General features: G+C 38.9%; 2 protein-coding genes across 13 annotated transcripts in view; both read left to right on the top strand.

The window, feature by feature from the left end:
- Nucleotides 1-17,007, top strand: part of ARHGAP29 (Rho GTPase activating protein 29) — a 51,565-nt gene extending 34,558 nt beyond the window's left edge. For 3 of the 6 annotated variants that reach the window (XM_042030152.1, XM_042030153.1, XM_042030157.1), the window contains 18 exons: nucleotides 2,146-2,206; nucleotides 2,709-2,846; nucleotides 3,132-3,196; nucleotides 3,652-3,762; nucleotides 3,872-3,952; nucleotides 4,243-4,431; nucleotides 4,672-4,809; nucleotides 6,110-6,300; nucleotides 8,109-8,275; nucleotides 8,822-8,950; nucleotides 9,123-9,221; nucleotides 10,745-10,908; nucleotides 11,160-11,348; nucleotides 11,491-11,628; nucleotides 12,628-12,860; nucleotides 13,627-13,933; nucleotides 14,102-14,210; nucleotides 15,154-17,007. In XM_042030152.1, the coding sequence (XP_041886086.1) occupies nucleotides 2,146-2,206; nucleotides 2,709-2,846; nucleotides 3,132-3,196; nucleotides 3,652-3,762; nucleotides 3,872-3,952; nucleotides 4,243-4,431; nucleotides 4,672-4,809; nucleotides 6,110-6,300; nucleotides 8,109-8,275; nucleotides 8,822-8,950; nucleotides 9,123-9,221; nucleotides 10,745-10,908; nucleotides 11,160-11,348; nucleotides 11,491-11,628; nucleotides 12,628-12,860; nucleotides 13,627-13,933; nucleotides 14,102-14,210; nucleotides 15,154-16,052 (3,408 nt within the window). In that variant the 3' untranslated portion in view covers nucleotides 16,053-17,007. The remainder of the gene's footprint in view (nucleotides 1-2,145; nucleotides 2,207-2,708; nucleotides 2,847-3,131; nucleotides 3,197-3,651; nucleotides 3,763-3,871; nucleotides 3,953-4,242; nucleotides 4,432-4,671; nucleotides 4,810-6,109; nucleotides 6,301-8,108; nucleotides 8,276-8,821; nucleotides 8,951-9,122; nucleotides 9,222-10,744; nucleotides 10,909-11,159; nucleotides 11,349-11,490; nucleotides 11,629-12,627; nucleotides 12,861-13,626; nucleotides 13,934-14,101; nucleotides 14,211-15,153) is intronic. The other 3 variants (XM_042030154.1, XM_042030155.1, XM_042030156.1) reach the window with 3 other exon arrangements.
- Nucleotides 17,008-18,616: 1,609 nt separating this feature from the next.
- ABCA4 (ATP binding cassette subfamily A member 4) overlaps nucleotides 18,617-24,669 on the top strand; it is a 77,945-nt gene continuing 71,892 nt past the window's right edge. For 4 of the 7 annotated variants that reach the window (XM_042030158.1, XM_042030162.1, XM_042030164.1 and 1 more), the window contains exons 1-2: nucleotides 18,618-19,329; nucleotides 23,800-23,956. The gene's annotated coding sequence lies outside the window, so the exon portion shown is untranslated. Of the gene's footprint in view, nucleotides 19,330-20,787; nucleotides 20,870-23,799; nucleotides 23,957-24,669 lie in introns of those variants that run through there. The other 3 variants (XM_042030163.1, XM_042030159.1, XM_042030161.1) reach the window with 3 other exon arrangements.

Below are 24,669 nucleotides of genomic sequence, written 5' to 3' on the forward strand. Positions count from 1 at the left end.
TTAGGGACCTCCCTAATTAAGCCGATGAGGATGGCTCCAAGGTGGGGGGTGGGCAGTGCTGATCTTGCTTCTCTTGACTGCAGGCATTCCACTTAGAAGCTTAAGTTAAATATGTATACCCCCTCTTAGCAAATGTAATTGTTCTCGTTTTAGCTTTTGTAGTTCAACCAGACGTACAAGGTGGAAGCAAAGATGTTTTTAAATTAAAAACAAAAGAGCTGTAAAATATACTGGAAGAGACCAGACAGACATGTCTGACCTTTCATTACTCAACAAGCTATTTGAATGCTATTTGATGCTGTGCAGATCTGAGAGCATAATAAAGAAGGATAAAATTTTCAAAGTGTGTGAAGAGATTTGCCTGTGTCAGGGTGAGTCTTGGGTAATGAGGGCAAAAAAGACACAGGAGACTGGTCGAAGTTGGAAGTGAAATCTACCTAGAAGTCAGGCTTTTAATTTTTGCTAGAACTACTGGGATGAGTCACTGGTTGCTTGAGGGGGCAAGCTGTATGGATCAAGTTCTGATAATAAGTTCTAGGACATAGATAAAAGTATTTATTTATGTTTCCTTCTAAAATGTGGTATAACATATTTGCAATGAGTGAATGTGAATGAGTGACCTTTGATTAGCTGCCTTAACTAGTGTGCCTGATTTACTGGAAAGGAGTGAGCAGTTTTCAGGACTGCAGTGATTTAGATCTTATAGAATGGGAAATAATTTTTAGGACCAGAACCTAAAAGTGCATCAAGTTAATATAAAGTATGGTGGTTTTCTTCTTATTATTTTTTCTTCCCTAACAACTTTAAAATCTACTTGAAGGCAGTAATATTTTATGTAAAATCTGAACTAAATCTAGGAATGTTCAGGCTTTCTCTGCAACCGAATATTGATCCATTGCTAAATGAAGATTTTAGAGGTTTTTTAACAGTTTAGTTGGGGACAGCTTCGGATAGATTTCCCACCTGTTCTGGAGAAGCCCTTCCATTTTGTTGAAACTTTCCTGTATTAGACAGCCACTGTAATAGTATTCCACTTTCTTAGGAACGAAGCAGGTCTTTAGACTGTAGTTAGATTCTGTTTGATGTCATTGATGATTAATACCGTGCATGTTTTGGTCTATGGAAAAGCTGCTTTTGCTGAGAAGTAAACAATGATTGTTGAGGGATTTTTGTGTGATTTATGATCAGTTTTCATTTACATTAAAAAACCCCGACAAACCAAAACTACTTTTATCATTGATAACTGTGCTTCATTTTAGCAAATGTCTGAAAATAAACCAGTGCCAGAGTCTAAATGGAAACAAGCTGTTCTTGCAAAGCTTAAGGGCACTTTGCAGCTATTTCTTAGCTTTGTTTTCTGTCTGTTTTGTGCTTCAAAGTTTTCAGAAGTAGTTTATCCATTTAAAATTGTGTAGAGTTTGATGTCTGTTTTGGTTTGGCTTTTAAGGGGGTAGTGGTTACAAAGTAAACTTTTTGTTCATTTAAATTTGTTGAGCAGTCAGGTCTACAGCACAGTCCTACAAATAATTCAACTTGCACAATTAAAGGGCTAGCAAAATGCAGTGTGAGGACAAAGGTAGGGATGACATGATGTGCTAAATTCCTTTTATTATTGGATTACATTCTGTCAGGTTGTACTGATTGTCAGGGCCTCATTAGCAAGTGTTACTAGTCAGCTGTTGTGCCTACAGTGCACCACCTGCAAGTAATTTATGAAAAATCCTAACTTTATTCCCTTGAGGAAGAAGTACAGGCTCATAATGGCATGTAGAAAGATGTCTGTTATATGTATCTGGCATTAGGTCTGTGTGAAATGGTTTCTAAAAGATAGGGAGGGATTTTAGAAAAGCTGGCGCTCACTTAATTGTTTAACAATTCTGGTTGATATTTAACTCTTTCATCACAGACTTCCAAACTTGTTGATGTAAAGGTGTATGATTCCTTGCTATTTATCATGTCTCATTTGACAGCAATGGGAGTTTAAAAGCTATTGTACTTTACATGAGAGGGAGTTATGGTGCAGTTTGCTTTTTCTCCTCTATCTGCAAATAAAAAGGAGGCAGATAATGCTGTTTATGTTGTTAGCTTTCAGTTCCAGCGAGAGATTTTCTTTGCGAACTTAATGTTTTTTTTCCTGTACAACAGTCTTTTGAGAATCTTTCTGTGGCGTCTGGGGGTTCACTGCATGAAAGGGATGATATTCAAGGTAGGTCATTCATTTAACATTGATAAACACCATTTTGTATTGTGTGGGTTTTCTTCTAAAAATGTTCTAAGTAAGTTGCTTGGTCACTTTTTTACACCTGTGCTGCCATTACAACTTCACTGTAAAAAAAAAAAAAAAAAAAAAAAAGCTATTCTGAAGGCTTCATTCTTTTGTAAATAATCAGCCCAGGTTGCTTTGGGGGCGGGGCGGGGGGAAGAACTAAGGCCTGAAGCACCTTCTGTGTGTTGTCATACGGTTGGTGTTTTGTTGGGTCACTTTCTTGAAGAAAGTTATGCTGACCATATGACTACTCCAGATAAAATACTATGACCCTTTAATTTGTTCTAAAACCTCTGTCAGTCCTGTTTAGAGTCAACTAGCATTAAAGACCAACTCAAGATCAGAGCTGCTTAAGCACTCACAGTTGGCTAATACTGGCTTTGCTCTCAGTGTGTGGTCATGTCTCAAAATCACTTCTTTGTGTTGGATGCTTTATTTGCAGGACATCTTCGAGCAGAGGAGGTTGATAGCATGCTCCTAAGAAATGACAGCGGAATTGAGTCGGCTCTGTCCTATGCTAAAGCATGGTCAAAATATACCAAGGATGTAGTCTCATGGGTAGAAAAAAAGCTTAGCTTGGGTGAGTGGCTGTTTCTGGCATTTAATCAGCTTTGTCATGATGAAATTAAATCTGTTGTCAGGCCTCTGTGCTGCAGACTGTCAATAATGTGATTTCTAAATTAGTAGCTGTTCCGCTGAAGTGGATAGAGCTATCATGCATTTCCTATAATTAAAGGCCTGTAACAAAGTGAAGGTGGTCCCCTCTGTAGTCTGTTTGTTAAAGGAAGACTGTAAAAAGCATTTAGCATGTGTTATAACTGTTGTTGTTATAATGTAAACAGTAACTGTGAAATTTTCTCAACAGAAGTGGAGTGTGCTAAAAACTTAGCAAAAATGGCTGAAACTGCTAAAGCTGTTGTTGGACACCAGGTGAGTAGACCTTAGGGGCTATGTCTTAGTCTTGAGTCTTTATTGGATGGCTTGCCCAGGAGTAAAACTCTGATGTTGAGGAATGGATTTTTAAGCTGATACAGAATTGATTTATACTATACTAAAAGATCTGCATTTTGCATCTTTCCATTTGTTAGGGAAATTTGGATATGTAATACTATTTTTGTTGAATATGCAGGTCAGTTTTCACAATATTCTTTTTTCTGCCTAATGTCTTGTATGCTTTGTGATTTGGACTTGCGGACTTTTTTCCTAGTAAAATGAATCGCAGATGAGAAATTAGTAATTTTCTACATTCATAACTGACATTCATACCTATTTTAGTAAATACCTTACTAAATTTAATTGAAAATATAGTTCAGTTATACAGACATTTAGAATGTCATTATCCCTCTGTCTTACCTGGAACATTAATATGTTTTGTGTAATTTTAGGATTATATGCCATTCCAGTCAATATTCATTAATGCTTTTCAAAATGATATTGAGAACAGTCAACTTTGGCAACAAACAGCTGCTGCTCTCCAGTCTAACAAATTTGTGCAGGTATGCTTAAAAAAAAAGACATAAGTATATATCATTTTATAGAATATTTAAAAGAACAAAATTCCAGCCTATATGCCTTTAATGTACTCCATTAATATTTCCTATCTAGCCCCTTCTTGGAAGGAAAAATGAGCTGGATAGACAAAGGAAAGAGATCAAGGACCTTTGGCAGCGAGAACAGAAAAAAATGGTAATTCTTTCATATCTAATGGTTCAGTCTAGAATTCTGCAAAAGGGTGAAACTTTCAAACTAAGCTGTTACACACTTATATTGACACATTGTCTCTGGGGCTTATTGAAAGTAGATGTAACTGTCCATTTCATGGTAATCTGGTATTTGTAAGATACTATCTTTCAATGACTGTATACTTTGTTCTGCAGCATACTGACCTGTGCATAAGTCTCTTTAAACATTACATTAAATAACTGAAAAATTAATCCTGTTGATTCTTCTGCTTTTTCTTTTGCTGCTTTCTGCAGCAAGAGCTGGAAGCTGCTCTAAGAAAAGCCAAGTTGCTGTATACACAGCGTCAAGATGAGTATGAAAAGGCAAAATCCTGTACTGCTCGTGCTGAGGAAGAACATCTTGGCTCAAGTGGAAGCTTTGTGAAAGATTTCAGCAAGCAACTGGAAAAAAAGCGAAGGCTGGAAGAGGAAGCTCTGCAAAAGGTAGAGAGGTTTTGTTCCTTGCTTTTAAAGTTAAGCCTATACTGGTTTTATTCACGCATTCCCAATGAGGGTATTCAAGTAAGTTCAGTTCACATTTTTAATTTTAATCATTCTGTGCTCTTTTGTTTTTTAATCGTAAAAGGGAATCTCAACTACAAACATATTGAGTGGTGGTTTTTCTTGCTTCTAGTATCAAGGCCTGCAGTCCATCAACTCTTTATACTTGTGTTTTTTCTTTAGGCTGAAGAAGCCAATGAACACTATAAAGCAAGCATGGCAGAGGTTGAAGAAAAAAGAAATGATTTGGAAAGCTTTAAAAGTGATGTTTTAACACAGCTTCGGGAGCTTATTTACCAGTGTGATCTTACTCTTAAAGCTGTAAGCATGGTTTTTAAAATACATTTTGCACAGATATTTATATATTGTTAAAACTAAGAGCCCCATAAGCCCTATTTTAAATAGAAATCTTTCAAAGGACAGATGTCAAGCCAACAGAAGAAGGAATACTTTTAATCTATTTGTGTTCTCTTTCTGGTAGGAGTTAAAAAAAAATATATGGGAAGGCGGGTCTTGAACATTTTCGGGTGTTTCATGAGCTGTTGCCTTGCAAGCACCCTGACTACACAATAAAAAATTATAAAATTATATAAAATGATATAAAATAAAATATCTTCTCAAAATTTTGATGGCAGTAGTGTTCCTCTGTTGCTTAAGAGTACAGCTTTCTTTGCTTTAATTAGTGCATTAGCAAAGATCAAGCCCAGAACAGACATTAACACACTTCAGCCTTGATGGCAGTCTCAGTTACTGCAGGATCCATTATGACTAGTTGAATATACTAATTTATTGTGTGTAATAGGGAAGTGATGGTCAAAACTGCATATTACATGCACAATTTAAAAAAAAAATTTGAAGAATATAAGAACGCATTATGCCATGAGATGTTCGGGGATTTTTGTTTGGGTTTTTTGGTTTATTTAGATGAGACAATGACAATTTAATGCTGGGCCAGGGAAGGAATATAAAACATCAAACTTAACCCTGCTCCACAAGCAACCCCAAAACCAACCCATAAGAAGAGAAGAAAGCATAGACAGACTTGTCAGTTCAAGTATATTTAAATTGCAAACTGCTTTGCAGTCTGAAAGCTGATGAAGCTGTTATGCAGTGTCCCCTTTTTCTGGTTTCTGGCATGTGATAAAATCATTTAGAAATGTTATGTAATTTAATGAAGAAAGTGTTCAGTTAATCTGTCTGTTGGGACAGAGTTTTGTCCATTTCATGCCTTAAGACAATACGGAGCTCACCTGTGTTTGGAATTCCAACTACTTCATTGTTGTAGTGATGACTAATATTCCCTCCAGAACATGAAAAAAGCCTTTTTGATAGCAAAAGCCCTTGCTGTTTATCTTGATCAACGCAAAGTGAGAAGCAATTGGAATTGCCTTTGCCTCTGGGAGGATTCAATAACCCAGAGAGGAGAGAAATACTCGTATCCCTATTACAGATGAAGTTTTTACAGTCAATTTTTTCAGACTTGCACGAACTAACACATTACTGTTTCTAGTCTTATTGTTCAAATAATCTCCTGCTACAGCATTAATTTGGATTGAGCAAAGCATAAGTGAAATATTTAGTAAATGATCTACAAATAATGAAAATCTTTCTCTCCCAACAGGCAACAGTTAACCTGTTCCAGCTGCAGCATGCTCAGGTTGTGTCTCTTCCAGTTAACTGCCAGTCCCTCTGTGAGAGTGCCAAACTCTATGACCCTGGTCAGCAGTATTCAGAGTTTGTGAAAAGTTTGCCAAAGGATGGTGTTCCTGTTGAATCAGGTTGTTTTGAAACCCAGAGTTCCCAGGTTGATGGGTAAGTGCCAAAGTACAGGTGGCAACTGCTTGGCTTAGAATGGAACAACTTAGAATAACTTAGAATGTTAATGTGTTTAACAATAAAACAATGTTTTTGGAGGAACTAAAGTAATCCTGGTGTTTTACCATGCTTTACTATTGTCTTTGTCTCACCTTTTAGATTGTAGATTATATACAATGTTGACATCAAAGCAGAATGTCATTTTATGCAGTAAGGCTTGCTAAAACATTGACAGTTGTTGTGCAAGACTTGACTTGTTACTATTTTAATGTATGTACTGGTTAATACTAAAAATGTAAATTTTGGACTTGGTAGTGTTGTGTGGCAGTCGTACTTGATAATCAGGTTAGAAAGTCTGAAGAGGTAGTTTTCCTCTTCTACAGGCCTTGCTGCTACATATAGTAGCTTCTTTCATACTGTTTACATTTGGCAACCTTTTGGCAGGAAGTGTTCCTCGATTTTTATCTCATGCTATGTGCCTAAAAAAAGCTCAGAGTCCATTTGTGGGGAGATGTTATAACTTAATTATTTTTTTCCAACCTGTATGAAATGGAAGTTTTTACTGTTAAACTATGAAAGATCCAGCTAATGTGGAAGTAAAGACTTCAAGACAAAGACAGCTCCTTGTGTCAGCATGCCAAATGCTTTTCCACCTTTAATTTGTTGTAAAATAGTCATCTTGGCACTAAAGCACCAAAATATCCATTTCAATCTGTGTGTTTCACAGTTCTACAGGAAAGCATCGTCATTGTTTTTCAAAAGGAAACTAAATACAAAAAACCGAATGCTTGAGTCAGACTTCTACCAACAAAAGGCAGGAAATTCAACGTTAAAGCTGATATTCTTAATTCTTGTCTGTAAATTTCCTGCCTTTTAAGACTGATTTAGGCTATACTCATAAATTTTGACTTAGGGGGATTTAACTATGTAGCTCCCTGAGAAACTGATGAGCATGAAATTTCCAACACTTTGTGTGCTCTCCCAGCTATTTACTGCTTGACATTTATAGGAGTGGCTTTTTTCTCCTCCTCTCTCCCCACCTTTTGTTTTCTTTGTCTCAGCCTTGTGATTCTTCATGTACTTGATCATTTTTATTGTTTGAATCTGCATTAATTTAAGGGACAGTTCCTTGAACTAATGCAAATTTTAATGTTTTTCAGTCTCTGTTTCCCTTAAGATTGATAGGGTAGAACTGATTAAGGAACAGCTTCCTGACTGCTAAACTTGGACAGCAGGCCATTTTGTCCCCAGGGTGCTTCAGCATTTTACATTAATTGCTGTTAACAGTATTCTGTCCTTATAATGAGAGCAGATTTTCAAAATGGGCTGACACTCTGGCAGCTTCAACACGTTTAAAAAGCACAGCATGTGAACACCTTAATGCCTATAGGTGGATGGTCCTGATGGCTGGTCAGAGAATCTTTTGGAGGGGGAAAGCACCATCATAGAATGCAATGGCTTCTGAATTAATCTTATCTTCAGATGAGCAGATAGGCTGTTTTTTCAAAGTCTGCTAGATAATGTTCATAATACCATGAAGAGATGTGGAAAAGCTGATTCTCCCTGGGTGGAGAGAAAACACTGGGAAATCTCACATATTTAATTGAAAATAAATGGGCCACCCTTCTTTTTATACTTTTATTTTATAATTTTGGAATTTAATTTTGAGAACGACATGTCAAAAATGTATGTTCATTAATGGTAACTAAATGTAGCATTTTTAGTGCCCAGGGATTAAAAAAATTCATTACTTTTCATTAAATTTTGTCTTATTCATTCTTCAAATTACTTTCTTCTTTCTGAAGGGTTTTTAATAAGCAATCAACAAACAGCATCCATACATCCCATGGTAACTTATCTCAGTGTTCAGGAGATTTTCCTGCTCAGACGTTAGATGATGTGGGAAGCCCAGTTTATCATCGTTCACAAAAGGTTAGAGAGAAGAGATCTTCCAGCAACACAGATATTCAAGGTAGTTCCTCTGTAGTTCTTTTGGAGCTCAGTCTCTAAATAAATAAATTTTAAAAAATGAAAATTAAAAAAAAATGCTTGGTGTCTCAGTCAGAAATGTAACACTGAAGGGTTAAAAATCTATTATCAAGTTCAAAGCCTATAAAACATTATGTACTTGAGCATAATAAGGAGAAATGGAAAACTGCCTGTATGCGTACCTAGATACTTTGATAAGAAATGTGAGATACAATTCAAACAGCAAGTACTGTCAAGCTCAGTGGACTAAACTATTTCAATTAGCTTTAGCAATTGAAAATCCATTGGTTTGTAAATTCCGTGTTGATTGCAGGTCTTCTGCAAAAGCACAATTGTTGAGTTTCTGAAAATAATTTTCCTAGCTCCTGAAGCTTTTACAGGTATATATGCCTGGGGTTTTTTTCACTATATTGCATGTTCATGTAACTTTTGCAGTATTTTCCTATTTTGAATATAATCATAGTCTTCAGTAAAAAAAAAGTAAATTTTGTCTTTGATGTTTGGAATTAGTGGACTTTCTTTTCAAAAGCAGTGCGAGGGCCACCACCATTCAGATCGTGGTCAGTTGGAAACCAGAGTGGAGGAATGTGCAGTGATTCTGAAAGTGCAGGGGGAAGCAGTGAGTCACGATCCATGGATTCTCCATCTGCAAGCCCAGGTACACCTACCCTCACTGCTTGACTACTCTGAAGTCTTTTCCCTGCAGTGTTTTACATTAGGGAGGACATCGTTGTCAAATAAGCAAGTACTGAGCAGAGCATGTAATGAAAAATGAACAGTTGGGTGGAACTGATATTTACAGCTTCCTGAAAATTTTTCTCATCTGCTAGGGGATTTTAAAAGACGACTTCCCCGAACACCTTCCACTGGGACTATGTCATCTGCAGATGATCTTGATGAAAGAGAGCCGCCATCTCCTTCAGACTGTGGTAATGTGGTTTCCATACCTGAAGTCCCCAGAAGATCCTTTTTGTTAGTGTGTGGCTTTTGTTTTTAATGCACTTAAGAAAAGTACTTTAACAAGGTGTGATTGCCAACAGCATTGTTTTTCAATACAGTGTGCATCCACTTGAGGTTGAGAGATGAAGAATAATGTTCAAGTCATTTTAATGAAGTGGTGCAGAATTATCTTTATATGTTTAGGTTACTATATGGGCAACCATAGAACATTTCTAGTGTCTTCACCCTCCTGAGGTAGAGCAAATGATCCACTTACCATTCCCTTCAGACATTTGCATTTAAATTTAGCTGCATAGCACTGTGTTATGTAAGGTCACTTCTAAACTTTGACATGAAATGCACAAATACGTAGAGTTGATAAGTGGCAAATTGGAAAAAAGTGGATCCAAATGTTTAGGGTAATAACAGAGATTTTACCCTTTTCAGCTAAGATGAGAATTCAGTAATGTCTGTCCCAGACTTGACCAGGCCATTTCTAATTTTCAAATGAATTTTGACTGTATAATGACAATGTTGCCATGGGCATTGAAACCTGAATAACTGGATTATCAGAAATAGTTCTATGGTACGTCCACAGTACTTACAAACTAATTTTGAAAAATTTGTGGCGCTTGCTCAGTAAACCCCTTAGTCTTTGCTTAGTCCTTATTTCCTAAATGTATACTTTGCCTTCTAGGAATGAACCTGTGGTAAACAGTATTAACTCAGGTCTAGATTTAAAGCATGGCAATGTGTTAATGAATGCGAACTTTCCACATGGAGTGGTATTGTTTAATCAATGCTTGAGCATTTAAGAAGCTTTCTGGACAATTAACTGAACATGCTAATTTAAAGTTATCTGTAAAACAAAGGGGTTTGGTTCACAGAGTTGTTGATAGCATTTTAAGTAGATTGCTTGAAAAAAGTTGGACACAAAAAGGACCAGTTGCTATTCTTTTTAGTTTTAGAATCCTCTACAAAATATTTCAGTGTTGTTAGAGGAAACAGAATCAGTGATTTTTTTTTTTTTTTTTTTTAATTTATTTTTATTTTATGTGTCTTGTGCCACGAGCGTATGTTAATTCTTCCTTGCTGCAAAATATTCTTTTAAGTATTTCAAACACAGTACAGGCCAAAACAAGTGATCTTTCATCCTCTAGTACAGGATTTTGAAATGTATAAAATTAAATTTCCATTAATTGTTGCCTGAGATGCAGGGCAGTTGGAATTAAATGTCCTAATATTTCCACATTGCCACAATACAGAAGAAAATGGAACACTTAAAAATGCAAAAATGATTGTTTGATTCTGCTTTTACATAAGATTGATAGTTAATGTCTCTTACATGAACTGTGACATAGTTTTGCCTCCTTGTGATTGAAATGTTTTTGATTACTTTGATAGTTGCCATTACTTACAGACTTGTATTCTGCAGCACAATTCTAAAAAATCAGAATAACTACCATGTCAATAGTAGATACTAAAATGACTATAACAGAAAAATTCTCTTCAGGTTTAAATGATCTCACATCTGACACTGCGAATTCTCCAGGACCTTTTAGAAATGCTAACATGTCCAAAGCAGCACAAACACACAAACTACGGAAGCTGAGAGCTCCATCTAAATGCAGAGAATGTGACAGCTTAGTGGTATTTCATGGAGCTGAATGTGAGGAGGTAAGTTGAAAATTAGTTTAAATTGCTGCTTGGGATTTATGTGAAGTTGGGAGTTTTGGAAGCCTGAATTATGTTTCTGTATAAAAACTGGAGTTTGTGGCTAGTATAATCACCATGAACTTGAAGCAGAGGCACACCATACTAATAAAGATTTTGCATTTTGCTCACATATGAGGTGACAAACAGCAGAGATATTTCTTATGGTGTCAGATTGTATCAAGCCATGTGCTTTTTTGTTTCTTCCCCTGTAGTGTTCACTCGCATGCCATAAAAAATGTTTAGAGACTTTAGCTATTCAATGTGGGCACAAAAAACTTCATGGAAGGCTTCATTTATTTGGAGTGGAGTTTGCCCAAGCTGCTAAAAATGTTCCTGATGGCATTCCTTTCATCATCAAAAAGTGTACATCAGAAATTGAATGCAGAGCACTCAATGTCAAGGTATGTTTACGTTTGTTCAGGCTTAAGTTTCAGACACAATCTTAAAAAAAATTCTCTTAAGATTTTAATGGTGTCAATATCATCTGTGTTTTACAATTTCCTTTCAAATTGAAATAGAGTTGTGCTGGCCTTTTAATTTTAGGGCATCTATCGTGTGAATGGAGCCAAATCAAGAGTTGAAAAGCTTTGTCAAGCTTTTGAAAATGGAAAGGATTTGGTTGAGCTCTCGGAACTCTATGCACATGATATCAGCAATGTTCTCAAGCTGTATCTCCGCCAGGTATGGAATTGAGAGGTCAGATAGAAAACCAAAGTGCTGTAGTGTATTTCTTCAGTACAATATGGAAAAAACACCCCTTTTCAGCAGTCCTACAGCAGCAGATTAAGCAAGTGCCTTGTATAACTGAAGTGGCTTATTTTTTTGCACATGGAGCCTGTGACAAGGGCTGGGAGAACTGCTGGGATTACAATATGTATTCCACATGGATATTGTGGCTCTTTTTAGTACCATATGCAGAAGAAGCTTTTGTTTGCCTACTTGTAGTAGAATTAAATTTCTCTAACAGAATGAATTTGCCTGTCTTATGTGGAGTTTAAGATTCCCATGTTCTTGCCTGTTCATGCAGACAGATGCAGATATTCATTCATCTGCAGTTCATGCAGATATTGCTGTTAATATCTGCTAACAAAAATGTCATGAAACAGTCATAGTTGTCATGATGTGTTCCTTATGGAGGGATTATCCATTTTTTTTCTTCTAAAATAGAGCTTTAAAGCTTTGTGATGGAATTTTCTAAAACAATTTCAGTATGTATGTGAAAAAATGAAGCTAGGGTGTTGCCTAGTGAAATTATTGAGTCACTCTGAAAACTTGTTAACCCTGAAAGGAATAATCCTTAGCTGCATGGTTCTGTCCTCTTAAACTGGCTGTCAGAGATGAGTTTTCCAATCCTATGATCATCACCATTAAGTGATTTTGAAAAAAATCCTTTTTTTTTCTTGGAATCTTCTTATTTCAATAAATTTTGATAAATGCTCAGTCCTGAAGCTATTGTAGGAAAGGGTTAGCAAAAGTTTTCTGGAAAAAGATGTAGGAAGGTGTATTTTTGTTAGCTGGGATTGGGTTTGAAAGAATTGGGGATTGAACTAATGAACAAGGATTAAACAATGTCATCATCTAAGAAAAGATGCTAGACCAGAAAAAGTTGAAGAAACACAGGAAGGAAGCAAGTTAAAATTCAGGTTTAAGTGTATTTCTGAAATGTTCATATTTCTTCAGCTTCCAGAGCCCTTGATTTTGTTTCGGCTTTACAATGAGTTCATTGGACTGGCAAAAGAAAGCCAGAATGCTAATGAGGAATTGGATGCTAAACAAGCTAGCCCCAAAGCAAGGACAAGACAGTCACTCTGTATTGAATTGAATAGGATCATCATTAAAATTAAAGATCTTCTGAAACAGCTGCCTGTACCAAACTATAACACTCTACAGTACCTTATTGGACACCTTCACAGGTAATAAAATACTTTGAAGGCAAACTGATGTTGAAAACTTAACTGCTGAATGCTAGGAATCTCTTGTACCTTTTTGATGACTGTAGGGGAAGAAGTCACATATACCTTTGAAGATGACATTCTGTTGCTGGGGTTTTTTCCATGTAATGAATTGTCAAGTGAGAGGAGAATATGAAAGGGAAATAAAGCAAGGAAAGTGTTGACCTCCATTATTCTTGATTCTCTGGTAGCATTGGGGTCAGTAGTAATTAGTGTCATTTGCAGGGATCTAAATATGATTTAAATTGTGATGTAACAAAGATAGGGCAGTGATTTGGTGACTATTAGCAGAAAATTGAAACTTGTATCATGTGTCTTAATAACCATTCTTCAGTCACATTTCACATCCTTGTCCTCCAAATGCTGGTTTGTATGATGATGTACTAAACTGACGATTACCTATAAAAATGGGTAATATTGGGCTATAGCTATATTATTACCTAGAATGAGAGACATTCTTTTCCCCAACCCCAGAAATGCCAAATAGCCACAAATAACTTCAACAAATAGGACATAAAAACACCCTGTGTGGGAAGTCCTAGCCACTGTTAAGTGTGGTCTGCACTGAAGATTCTGCCTGCCCACCAAACCCATTTTCAGTTTTTTATTGTCTCTTTTCCTTTTTAGACATAATATTTTAATATCAAAAGTATTTCTGAAGTAATAAAACCCTCTAACTCTTGGGGGTTTCTTTTGGTTTGGTTTTTTTTTTCCCCTCTTTATGCAGAGTTACAGAACAGTCTGATGAAAATAAAATGTCAGCCAGCAACCTTGGCATAATATTTGGCCCAACTCTGATTAGACCACGCCAAACCGATGCTACAGTTTCTTTGTCATCACTTGTGGACTACCCTTACCAGGCCCGGGTAGTGGAGCTGCTCATAACGTACTATGAAAAGATATTTGACGTTTCATTGAAACCACTTCTGAGCACTTCTCATTCTGAAGAAACAGCTGTTACTGTCAGAGTTGCTTTATCAGCAGATGAGAAGGAGTCACAGCAGCAGAGGAAATCGTTTGTTGCTGTAAAGGAAGTGAGTAACTCTTGTGCTGCCACAATGTTACCTGTGCCATCTTAATTTCTGTGTTAAGTGCTGCAGCATTCCAGAGCACATTTCTAATAAATCTTCGTGGGTTTTTTTGATAAGGAGTAGTGCCTTTTCTCTTGAGTTCTCATTTACTTCTGCTTTGACTTTTCTTAGCAGGGTATTCAAATAGCTCCAAGTGAAAGAGCTTCTGAAACAGCTGCACTCTTTTTGGAATTGAAGAATAGCAAGAATACAAAAGAGGAAGCAGATACATCTGTAACTGGTTAGTGTGCTGTTAACTCTGTCTGTGGGTGGGTAAGGAGCCCTGGATGCATTAGATTATGGTGCATGTTGCTCTGCAGTATAGACAGAAGCAAGTGATAAAACTGTTCATCACTGCTTGAGATACTGTTTATTTTTGTAAGAACAAATGAGTATTGGATCTTTTTAAAGGTTTTTACGAAACATCTGTTTATGGAATCGGAGCTTAAAGTATTTGGTAAGAGAATATAACAGTGGTTTGGTTTCTCCTTTTTTTAAAAAAAAAGCAAACAAAACAAAGCCATAATTATGCTGTGACTGTGGATTTCTGAAGTCTTGTAAACTAATACCCAGCAATTTATGTATTTTGACCACTGTCTTCCTCCAAAAATCATTGCCACTCACTGGAACTAAACCAGAAGGCTTTGGAAAGAGTAATTGTTTGACGGAATCATCAGAGCATTTTGGTTATCAATATTTCTGCTCAAAAACCCCCAGGTTTACTAACCTAATTCTAACTCTAAATCTTTTTCTGTTTATCTGCCTATGCTACTATGGGGGTTGATTTTAATCTAGGTATGATTTCATGTACTTCATTTAGGAGTAACTATACATAATCCCTTTTAATTTGTACTGATTTCCTTCTGATGTTACCAGTTTAGTCATGTCCCGCACATCAACATCCTGAAACACACTAAAACTGAAAAAATTCAGGGATGGCAAAGCAACAGCCAAAAAGTGAAGTGTGTCTGTTTTTTCTTTTGTTACAGCTCTAGAGTATGTGTTTTATTGCTATTGAAATGCTAACATTTGGTTAGAGTAGAATATTCCTAGTATGTATACAAGCTATCCCTAAAAACTGTTACCCCGTTAAAATACTAACTTCCAAGGGGTCGCTGAGGTCTTGCTGACTTGTGTTTATACTTGGTGCAAAGATCCAGTCACGTCTATTTGTGTGTTTCCAGGTGATGCTGTGAGTCCAGCTTCAGAGAAAGACAGTGATCCATTCATTTCTCTAGGTGAAGATGCCTGTAAAATGAACTTACTTCCTGTCAAACCTAACCGTCAGATTGCCAAAGTTCCATTGCGGGCTCCAAGGACAAAACCAGCATCTCGCCCTGTGAGCCTGCCTGTAGACCGAATACTTCCTCCATGTGTTTTGAATGAAAGAAATTCACGAAATGCAGGAGCAGTAAGTGCAGAGAAGCTGGGCAGAAGCCCTACTATTGAAGAAGTCTCAGAGGTGAAGGCACTCCCTGCTGCTGATACCTGCTGCAGACTTCCTTGTTACGACACCCAGATGCTGCGAAAAACTTGGGACAAGCAGTACAAACAGTATGATATCACAGCAAGGACAGCAATGATCATGACTAATGTGCCCCGAGAGATCCGAGCACTTGAGAGTGGAACTGCAGGTGCTTTATCATCATCATGCAGCCTTGGTAACAATTCAGCTAATGCTATTCTTCCTAATAAGCCATATTCTGTTGTCGGGTCAGGAAGGACAGCAGCAGAAGAGAATGGTCCTGATGTTAATCCTCTTGCTGCCTTTAGGGCACCAAGAACATTGCAACCACCCCCAGGGACATTTTATAAACCACCTTCTAACAAATCAAAAGAAAATGGAGATGATTCTTCTGCTAAAGCTTGTGCACCAACCAGTGCTAGCTCTGTGCTCCATCAGGATGATATTGTGAAACTGGCTAGGAGCTCTGCACTTCCATCAGGTGATCCTGAACAAAACACAAACGAACAGAAATCTAACTCAGAGGATATTCACCCCACAGATCTGAAGCCTGCTTACCACAGACTGAGACCAAAAAGGATCCAAGAACTGGAACACAGGGAAGCTCATTTTGTATAGGGTGCAAATTCCTCTTGGACTATATGCAATTTGTCGATGTTGCCAGTGGAGACTTCCCTTTCCCCCTTTATCCTTTGCCTTCCCTTGAGAATCCCACTTTTGTGCCATATTGAAGTTATTTTTATATATGCAGCATTTTAAAAATGGGGGGAGACCTGGGGAACTGTGAATTAAATAAGTCAAACTTTTTGTAGTTCAGTAGCTTTCAATAAAGATGTAATACATTCCCAGTCTAGACACAGTTAATGGATTCATTGAATAAGACACTGAGCTTCATTTCATTGTGTGGAATGGAGTGCTTATTCATAGAGAAATAGCTATTTTTCTTAATAGGTGTTATAATAAAAATGGAAGGTTTAATGTTCACTGTCTAAGCATAAACCAAAGCTTGTGCTTTGCTCTGTAAAAGCATTTGTTAATTTTTCTAATCTGTGCAATTAAAGCTTTGCTCTTGAACAGGCTTACATGCTGGCCAGCATGGCCATAATTATGTATCATATGTGTATATTTTAAGCAGACATGGTTATCTGTTGCCAGTTTTCTATGTTGTCACTTTAATTTTTTTTTTTTGTACAGCAAGGATGCACTTACTGAGCTTTACTATTCAGAGGCAGCAATCAATTCGCATCTGGTTTCTTGAGTAGCTTAGTGAGTGGGGCAAATGTGCATAGCCTGTTTCATTTGGGTGCCCTTCTGGAGACATTCAGTTGCTGTGGTGCTGTCTTTCCCAGGTGAACGAAGAGGCAGTGATTTGCTTGCTATAGATCAGTTTCACCACTTAACCTGGTGTAGCTGAAATGAAGAGCTTTGTTTCCAAGTTTCAGTGAAACAGCTAAAAATAACCAAAAATCAGCATTAGTAGGTGCATCTAATGGTTTTCACTTTGTATTAAATGGTTTTTATGTGTACACTGTATTATATTTGCTTTAAAATATATTAACGTGTTAACATTTCAGTGACTCTATGGCTTCTATCATCTGGATTTCTTCTAACTTATTAAAATACAGATGTTTGGCCTTTGCAATAGTGTAGTACTTTCCTGCATCTGTCTTCTGGGGCTAGGGGGTGGCACACTTTTCTTAATAGGATTACAATTAGCATGACCATTTCTTGCATACTGTAGAATACAGTTGTTTTGGCATGGTACTTTCTAGTGATGTAAGCATCGAGATGGCTCTCAAAGGACAGCAGAGACAAAGAATCACTTTTCTGTTTTTGCAACATTAAATACACTGGACTTTAATACTCCATTACCTTTGCCAATCTTCCCAAAACACTACAGATGAAATCCCACGCTCTGTTTGGTGGACATAATCTTTTATTTCCAGAACTCACAATGCTGAACTTTGATTCCTTGTCACATTTCCACAGAAGCAGGGCTTGCATTCTTGGCAAAGGCCATCCTATTACTGGATGGTTCTGGCCATGCTTGGGGTCATTTCTTTGGGGATCTGCCTCTTATTACAGAAAAGCTGAAGGTCCCAGATGCTGTTGTCTGTCCAGACTGGTGTTGGGAGTTGCATAACAAAATATGTGGAAAGGTTTCTTGACATAGATGGGAATTTGTTCTACTTTGACAATGGAGGAGTGAACTACATATACCCCACACAGCTGGTTAATGAATCATTAAAGACAGTGTAGCATAACTTCATAGCACAGGTGTGAAAGGATCACTATTGATTAGGACCACAAGATAGCAAAATAATTTGTGAATTTTCATTAAATTTATTGTCTCACTATATTTGTGTTTTAGCATGTCTAGCATTGTATATGGTAATGGCATAAGAACTTAATTGAAGTTCTTTATTTAATAAGTTCTTAATTCAATAAAGCTGTTCACCTAGTGTGATGGAGGGTCTCTAGTACTCCCCAGAGCAGGCTCCCGAGATAGAGAATTACAACAGTGAATACAACATACAGTGAGAAACAGAAACGTTTCTTAATCAAGTCGTAATACCAGTTATTATTGGTTGCCATATTCCTTTTTATGTGACATCTGCTTCCAGATTTTGCTAGTACGAAAGGTTTCTGCTCTTTTAAAGGTGTTTCCCGCAGCCCCGCAGGTGCCAGCGGGCTGGGCCGGGAGCCGGGGGCAGCAGAGCCTGGTGCCTGTAGGTGGGGATGCGTAGGTGTCTTACAAACCCCCGTTATTTCGGAGAAAATATTAATTCCAAATGATGACTTACGTGTCCCAGCTTTATAATGCCTTCGCCTGTTTTTATGTAATACAAGCGAAGTAGCAAGAGCGCACCTTTGGAAATGGAAACCTCTGAAGCCTAGGTAAGAGTTACGACCCCGCTGCCCAGCGTGGCGGTAGCGCAGGAGGGGCTGCGGGCTGGGCCCGGGAATTCTTCCCGAGCCTTGCCGGTAGCCCGGGGACAGCGGGGCCTGGGGGGAGGCTGCGAGGCGGTGGCTCGAAGGCCACTCTGGGACTTCTGAATTTGTCAATTTTCGTAAACGTTTGCACGGAGACGGCGTGGCCGTGTTGTGTGAGGGCCCGTACGGTGAGGGCCCGCCCGCCTGTGAGGGAGCGGGGGGCGGCCGCCCGAGGGGGCGTGAGGGGCCGGCCACCGCAGCGGAGCCTTACGCCTGGTGGAAAAGAGTTTGGTTTCCTTTGGAAATGGAGAAATTTCGAACGGCTCCTGTTGTTTCTTCCGGTTCAGATGCAGGTTTCCCTCGGTCTTGCTATGAAATGGCTTCACTCCGATGGAACTGCAGCAATCCTACCCACCTGCCCCAGGTGACAGGCTGTGGGTCATGCGAAGTGCCAGAACCCTGCAGCTTGAACTCTGGCGAGGAAACCTTTTGCTGTCAGATTTGTTTGGTAATTGCATTTTCTGTAGTCGTAATGCACTGCCTCATCCTTCTTAAAGCTTTGGCAGAGTACCGACTTCTGTGAGTAGCTGACCTAATTAGTCATGACAGCTGTTTGTTTAGTAGGGCCCCTAATGCTACCGGAACTACCCTTCTGAAACCATCTTTTCAAATACGGCGTTTGTTCAGATCTGAAGAAATACATTCAGAAATATCAGCGTCTTAGTAGAGACTTGATTGTGCTTGTGTTGGTCATATTGGATATTTGGGAGGATTTTTATTCATGAGTCCTTAAACTCACAGATTGAGCTGTTCTGTAACAAGCAGGGGATTAAAACAATCTCCTTACAACTGAGCAGTGTTATTCTGCATGTGGTAACTGCATCTAAGATATGTGTTTCTTTGCTGCCAAGCTGAACATTCCTTCAGAAAACGTTCTCTTTCAGCACTGCTCACACATGAGGTAAGCTTTTGTGATAAGTTTTCAAGGTTTTTGTTGCTTCTGTGTAAGAAGTCTCTGTTTTGCTTGCAAATCCATGAACTCTTTAGCTTCCGTGTAGCAGAGGCCTAATGGAGCTAATCTGGAAGCTGGCATGAAACGCTCTGCGAAGGCAGCGCACGAGTGGTAACGTTGGTAACTTAGAGCACGTTTGTACTTTTTGAGTGACTTCGCTACATACCACTGTGGCTCACCGTACTGAGTGATCTCAGAGCACATAAACTCAGTTCTGTTTGGGTGAAACTAAAGTGGAACGTATGCCTCAGCACCATACCTGATGAGCTGCAGCTGCTAATGCACGTCCAGTCTGTGCCTGGAGCTCATCTGAAGCAACCCTTAGGCAAGTAGTGCATGGGTCTAGGGTCCTCAGCACCCACTGTTTAACTATAAAGCTGCTCTTATTGGGCCATCCTACCTGTCAATGTATACATAATATGTTGGGAAAATGGAACAAACCTGATGTTTCAACTTTCAGTTAGCAAAGTGTGAGGGGGGAGGGACAGGGAATGTCTGATATTACAAACGGTGTTATTTAGAATATTCATGGCATTAAGTCTTACAGAAGGATTCTTTGGAGACAAGCTTTTCTGAGTAAAATGTTCTATCTGCATGCCCATTTATATTCATAGAGAGAGGGGAATTCTTTTTCTAATTCAGAGATCCAAGGGATCCTTGGAAAGTGTTTCACTTACAGGTAGAAGAAAAATATATTCTATATCTTCCAAAATGTCAAATGTTTGAGAAAGGGAGGAAGGTGAATGCTTGAAAAATCCTCACTCCTCAACCCTTATGCAGCTGGATGACAGAACAGTATCTATATGAAGTAAACTGAATTACACCTGAAGTAGAAGACATGCCTTGAGTGCTTCTACTGCTTTGTGCTTGTTTATTCACAGATTGGGGCGATTAGCCCACTGCTGGGTTTGCTCAAGTTTGGGATCTGTTTAAGATTCCACATTTCTCTGTGCTTGACATGGAAGAGTCTGACTGCGATTGTCTTTGATTCATAGAAATACACCTTTCAAGCAGAAGTTTCATGGGGCCTTATTTTAGTCTCTCGGATTTTTTTCTCATTTGATCCTGATTTTTTGACAGAACTTCCAATTCTTGTCCTTCAGGTTACTCCTTGCTTATTTCAGAGGGAAGCCTCTGAAATACATAGGAAACACCTAAAAAGCTTCAGCTTGGGTTTTCCCCAGTGGTTTGAGATAGCTGGGTGCAAAACTTAACTTAGAAAGCCCCAACCTGTGTTTGTGTAGTTTTCTTTACACACACATAGATATACCTGTTTATGGATAGAAGATACATTTATATGAATCCTCTCCTACAGTTAGTCTAGGCACAATCCTGTTAGCATTAATTGTATTAGCTTTCTAGTGAGCCTGTGTTGAGGGACGTGCTCTTCCACATGTGTAAGAATGTCTGAGAGGTTACGAAATGGTTTGGGTGCTGTAAAGCGTTGTTGGACATTAGAAGTGCTGGCCCATGAGCACACCCAAAACACGTAAGTGTGCATATTTTCAAATCTATCTTTTCAGGTAATTTTAAAATTCTCTTTATTTTAGAGAAATATTTGCTTGTGGTACTGAAGAGATTACTGGGGATGTTTTTATAATTTGCTGGGAAAATAGCATTTAATCAGACTTGATATTTTAGTCAAAAGTCAGGAATAAGCCTGGAAAAAAGAAAAAAAATTCTGATATTTAAAACAGCTGTTATGGCATATGTGTGTGATGTAAGGGGAGAACACAACACACATGCCATGTGACCCCATGTATTGCATGTAGGTACTCATGAAGCATGTCATAGGGAACTTTTATATTATCAGATACCTACTGTAGGCATAATGCAAGAACTATCACCAAATATCTATTTCCACTTACTGCTTTCTTTATGTTCTGATACATAAAACTGTGGATAGAGCTATGGTGAAATTGTGCAGTGTGCTCCATAAGCTGAACTGTATTTTCCCCTCCCATGTAAAATGACAGGCCCTGCAAAAGCTTTCTCTGTTTACTTCTGAAGATCCCTTTGTAAAGCTAAAAAGCAAAAATGGGTCACAGGAGCAGCAGATGTAGTTGACCATAGAAAGCAAAATATACCCTACCATCATCCAATTGCACTGTAAAAAATCTAATTAGGAGATTAGTTTAATCTGTTAGAGCTGTTTCTGCCAACATGTGGACAGCAAAAAGAGATCCATTTTCTTAAAATAACTTGCCTTAGGATTTTAGAGTTAAAATGCTTGTTTGCTGAATAAAACTATTAAATTATCTGTTTGCCTCACACATAGTGGTAGGGCTTAAACACAGTCTGTAGCTCAGCAGCAGCAGCAGTGCTAGTTTCTCTGCTTTGCACTGCCATTAGTCAGAGTTAGCTTCTATCTGTGCCTTTATAAAGGTCTGTTTCCCTGTCTAGATTGAAGCAGGCCGGGTCTCACCTGCGATATGAACATAAGCTCAAGAGAAATTAGATCAAAGTGACTTGTAAAAGAGGAGGTTGCCATAGAATCATAGAATAGAATCATTAAGGCCAGAAAGGACCTCCAAGATTAAGTTCAACCTTTGACCAAAACCACCACATCAACTAAGCCACAGCACTAAGTGCCGTATCCAGTCATTTATATATATTATCCAGGGATAGTGACTGCACCACCTTCCTGAGCAGCCTGTTCCAATGCTTGACAACCCTTTCAGTGAAAAAATTCTTCTTGATGACCAACCTGAACCTTCCCTGGCACAGCTTGAGGCCATGCCCTCTTGTCCTGTCACTGTTTGCCTGGGAGAAGAGGCCAACCCCTATCTTGCTGTGCCCTCCTTTCAGGCAGTTGTAGAGAATGGTAAATTCTCTCCTGAGCCTCCTCCAGACTAAACCCCGGCTCCCTCAGCCGCTCCTCACAGGACTCACTCTCCAGACCCTTCCCCAGCTCCGCTGCCCTTTTCCGGACTCGCCCCAGCCCCTCAATGTCTTCCTCGAGGTGATGGGCCCAGAACTGGACACAGCACTCGAGGTGTGGCCTCACCAGTGCCCAGTACAGGGGAACAATTCCTGCCCTGGTCCTGCTGGCCACAATATTGCTGATACAGGCCAGGATGCCACTGGCCTTCTTGGCCACCTGGGCAGATGTTGGCTCATGTTCAGCTGCTGTTTACCAGCACCCCCAGGCTTTTTTCCCACTGGGCAGCTTTCTAGACACTCTTCCCCCAACCTGTAGCACTTCCTGGGATTGTTATGACCATTTGGCAAATGGTTGTCACACTGGCCAATCTCCAGTCATCTGGGACCTCCCTGGTTTACCAGATGATAAATGATAGAGAGGCTTGGTGAGCTCTTTTGCCAGTTCCTTCAGTATTCCTGGGTGGATCCCATTCTGCTTCATAGACTTGTGAGTGTCTAAGTGGTGCAGCAGGTCACTACCTACCTCCTAATGGATTGTGGGCGGGTGGAGGGGTTCTGCTCCCCATCCCTGTCTACCAGCTCAAGGGACTGGTTGCTCTGAGAATAACTTATCTTCATGCTGAAGACTGAGGCGAGGAAGGCATTAAGTACCACGGCCTTTTCTTCATCCTTTTCTACATCCTTGGCTTCCCTTTGTATGCAATAAAGGATGGAGATTTTCCTTGGCCCTCTTTTTGTTGTTAAAGCATTCATAAAAACACTTTTTTATTATTTTTCACAGCAGTGGCCTGTTTGAGTTCTAGCTGAGCTTTCACCATTCTAATTTTCTCTCTACATGACCTAACAATGTCCTTGTACTCTTCCTGAGTTGGCTGCCCCTTCTTCCAAAGGTCATAAACTCTCTATTTTTCCCTGACTTCTAGTGAAAGTGCCCTATTCAGCCAAGGCTGGTGGTCTTCCCTGCTGGCTCACCTTTCAGCACCTAGGGACGGTGTGATCCTGTGCTTTGTTATCCTTTGTGCCAGAAGCCAGGTTAAAGTGGGTGGTTTAGGTGGCACCTGTGTGCAGGGACTCAAAGGCCCTGCAGTGGGGCTGGGAAAGAAGCAGTGTACAGGGTGCAGTGCTCTGCTGCCAGAGCTGCAGTGGGCTCTGGGGGAAATCTAGAGAGTGTTAAATTCAGTGAAGCAGTTTTGTGCAGGAGTCTCAAAGGTGTCCCCAAAGCCCTGTGAAGGGGAAAGAAACTGCCACATCCTTTAAAAACTTTTTTAAATACTGAAGCCTAGATTGTTGTTCAGCTTCTACTTGGAAGAGCAATCACAGGGAAGTTGTGATAGTGCTTATACAGAGTCATTGCCCAGCATGAGCACTGGTGGGAGGTTTTGCTGCATTGCTGTTTCAGATGCCCTTTACAGATGAAAATCTATAGGGAATTCAGTGTTCACTCAGTTCCTAAATGTAGGGGTCTTTTTCTGATTTTAGGGGAGTGTTGTTATCTATGTAAAGAAACTTCTTTTTTGGAATTTTAATTTCTTTCAGTGCCTGTGCTCACTCTGCAGCAGTCCCAAGCCACCACTGATTTCATGAGCAGGGCGCTGCCTCTAAAGAGTGAAGATAGATCTCCACCATGACTAATCACTCCAGAACTTCATGTACCTCCTCAGTCCAACTGGAGTTCTCCATACATTATTACTAGGTACTACTCTTTATCTTGGTTCTACTCTTCTTTTTTGTTATAGTGTTTTGCTCTACTTAAAGTAGTAGAGCTTGAATCTTAACCACACAAATCTGTTAGTTTGTCTGAGTAATGCCCAGATAGGAAAGGATATTTCAGGACTGAAAATTAATTATTTTTTATTTATTCTGTGCTGCTACAGATTCTGAGGTTTATCTGTCCAGTGTCTTCTGACTGCATTATTTAAGTTGTTCTTTTCCTACAGTTTTGTCTCATATTCACCTGTCTAATTTAGATTTCAAAGCAGTATAAGGTTAACTCACATCCCTGAAGCTGCTGCATTTGGGAAAGCAAGGTTCTTTCCCTTGAGCTCCTAGTGAAGGTTTTATAAACAAACCACTCTGGGGAGATACAAGTGTATCCTTGTTCATCCTAAAATTAGAAGGGGTTCTGAAGTGTGTCTGGTAAGCAATGTAGAAACTTTAAGAAAGTTTTGTATGTTGATTGTACTTCATGTATTAATGCCATACCTTAAATAGTTATTTTAAGTACTTTTAAATTCTGACTCATGTACCACAGTGTTAACCTTGGTAATCAATTAGTAGTCACTTTCTTGGAGAGAATTTTTTTGCCCCTTTATGCATATTAATTAGGTTGTCTGTCATTGAGTTACTTCCCTTATAAGCAATGTCTCCCTGTCGCTATCAACAAATATAACTAGCAGGGTCCAATGT

This window comes from Corvus kubaryi, unplaced genomic scaffold, assembly GCF_017639235.1.
Source record: "Corvus kubaryi isolate FWS band 111438036 unplaced genomic scaffold, C.kubaryi_AGA036_p1.0 37334, whole genome shotgun sequence".
Lineage (NCBI taxonomy): Eukaryota > Metazoa > Chordata > Aves > Passeriformes > Corvidae > Corvus > Corvus kubaryi.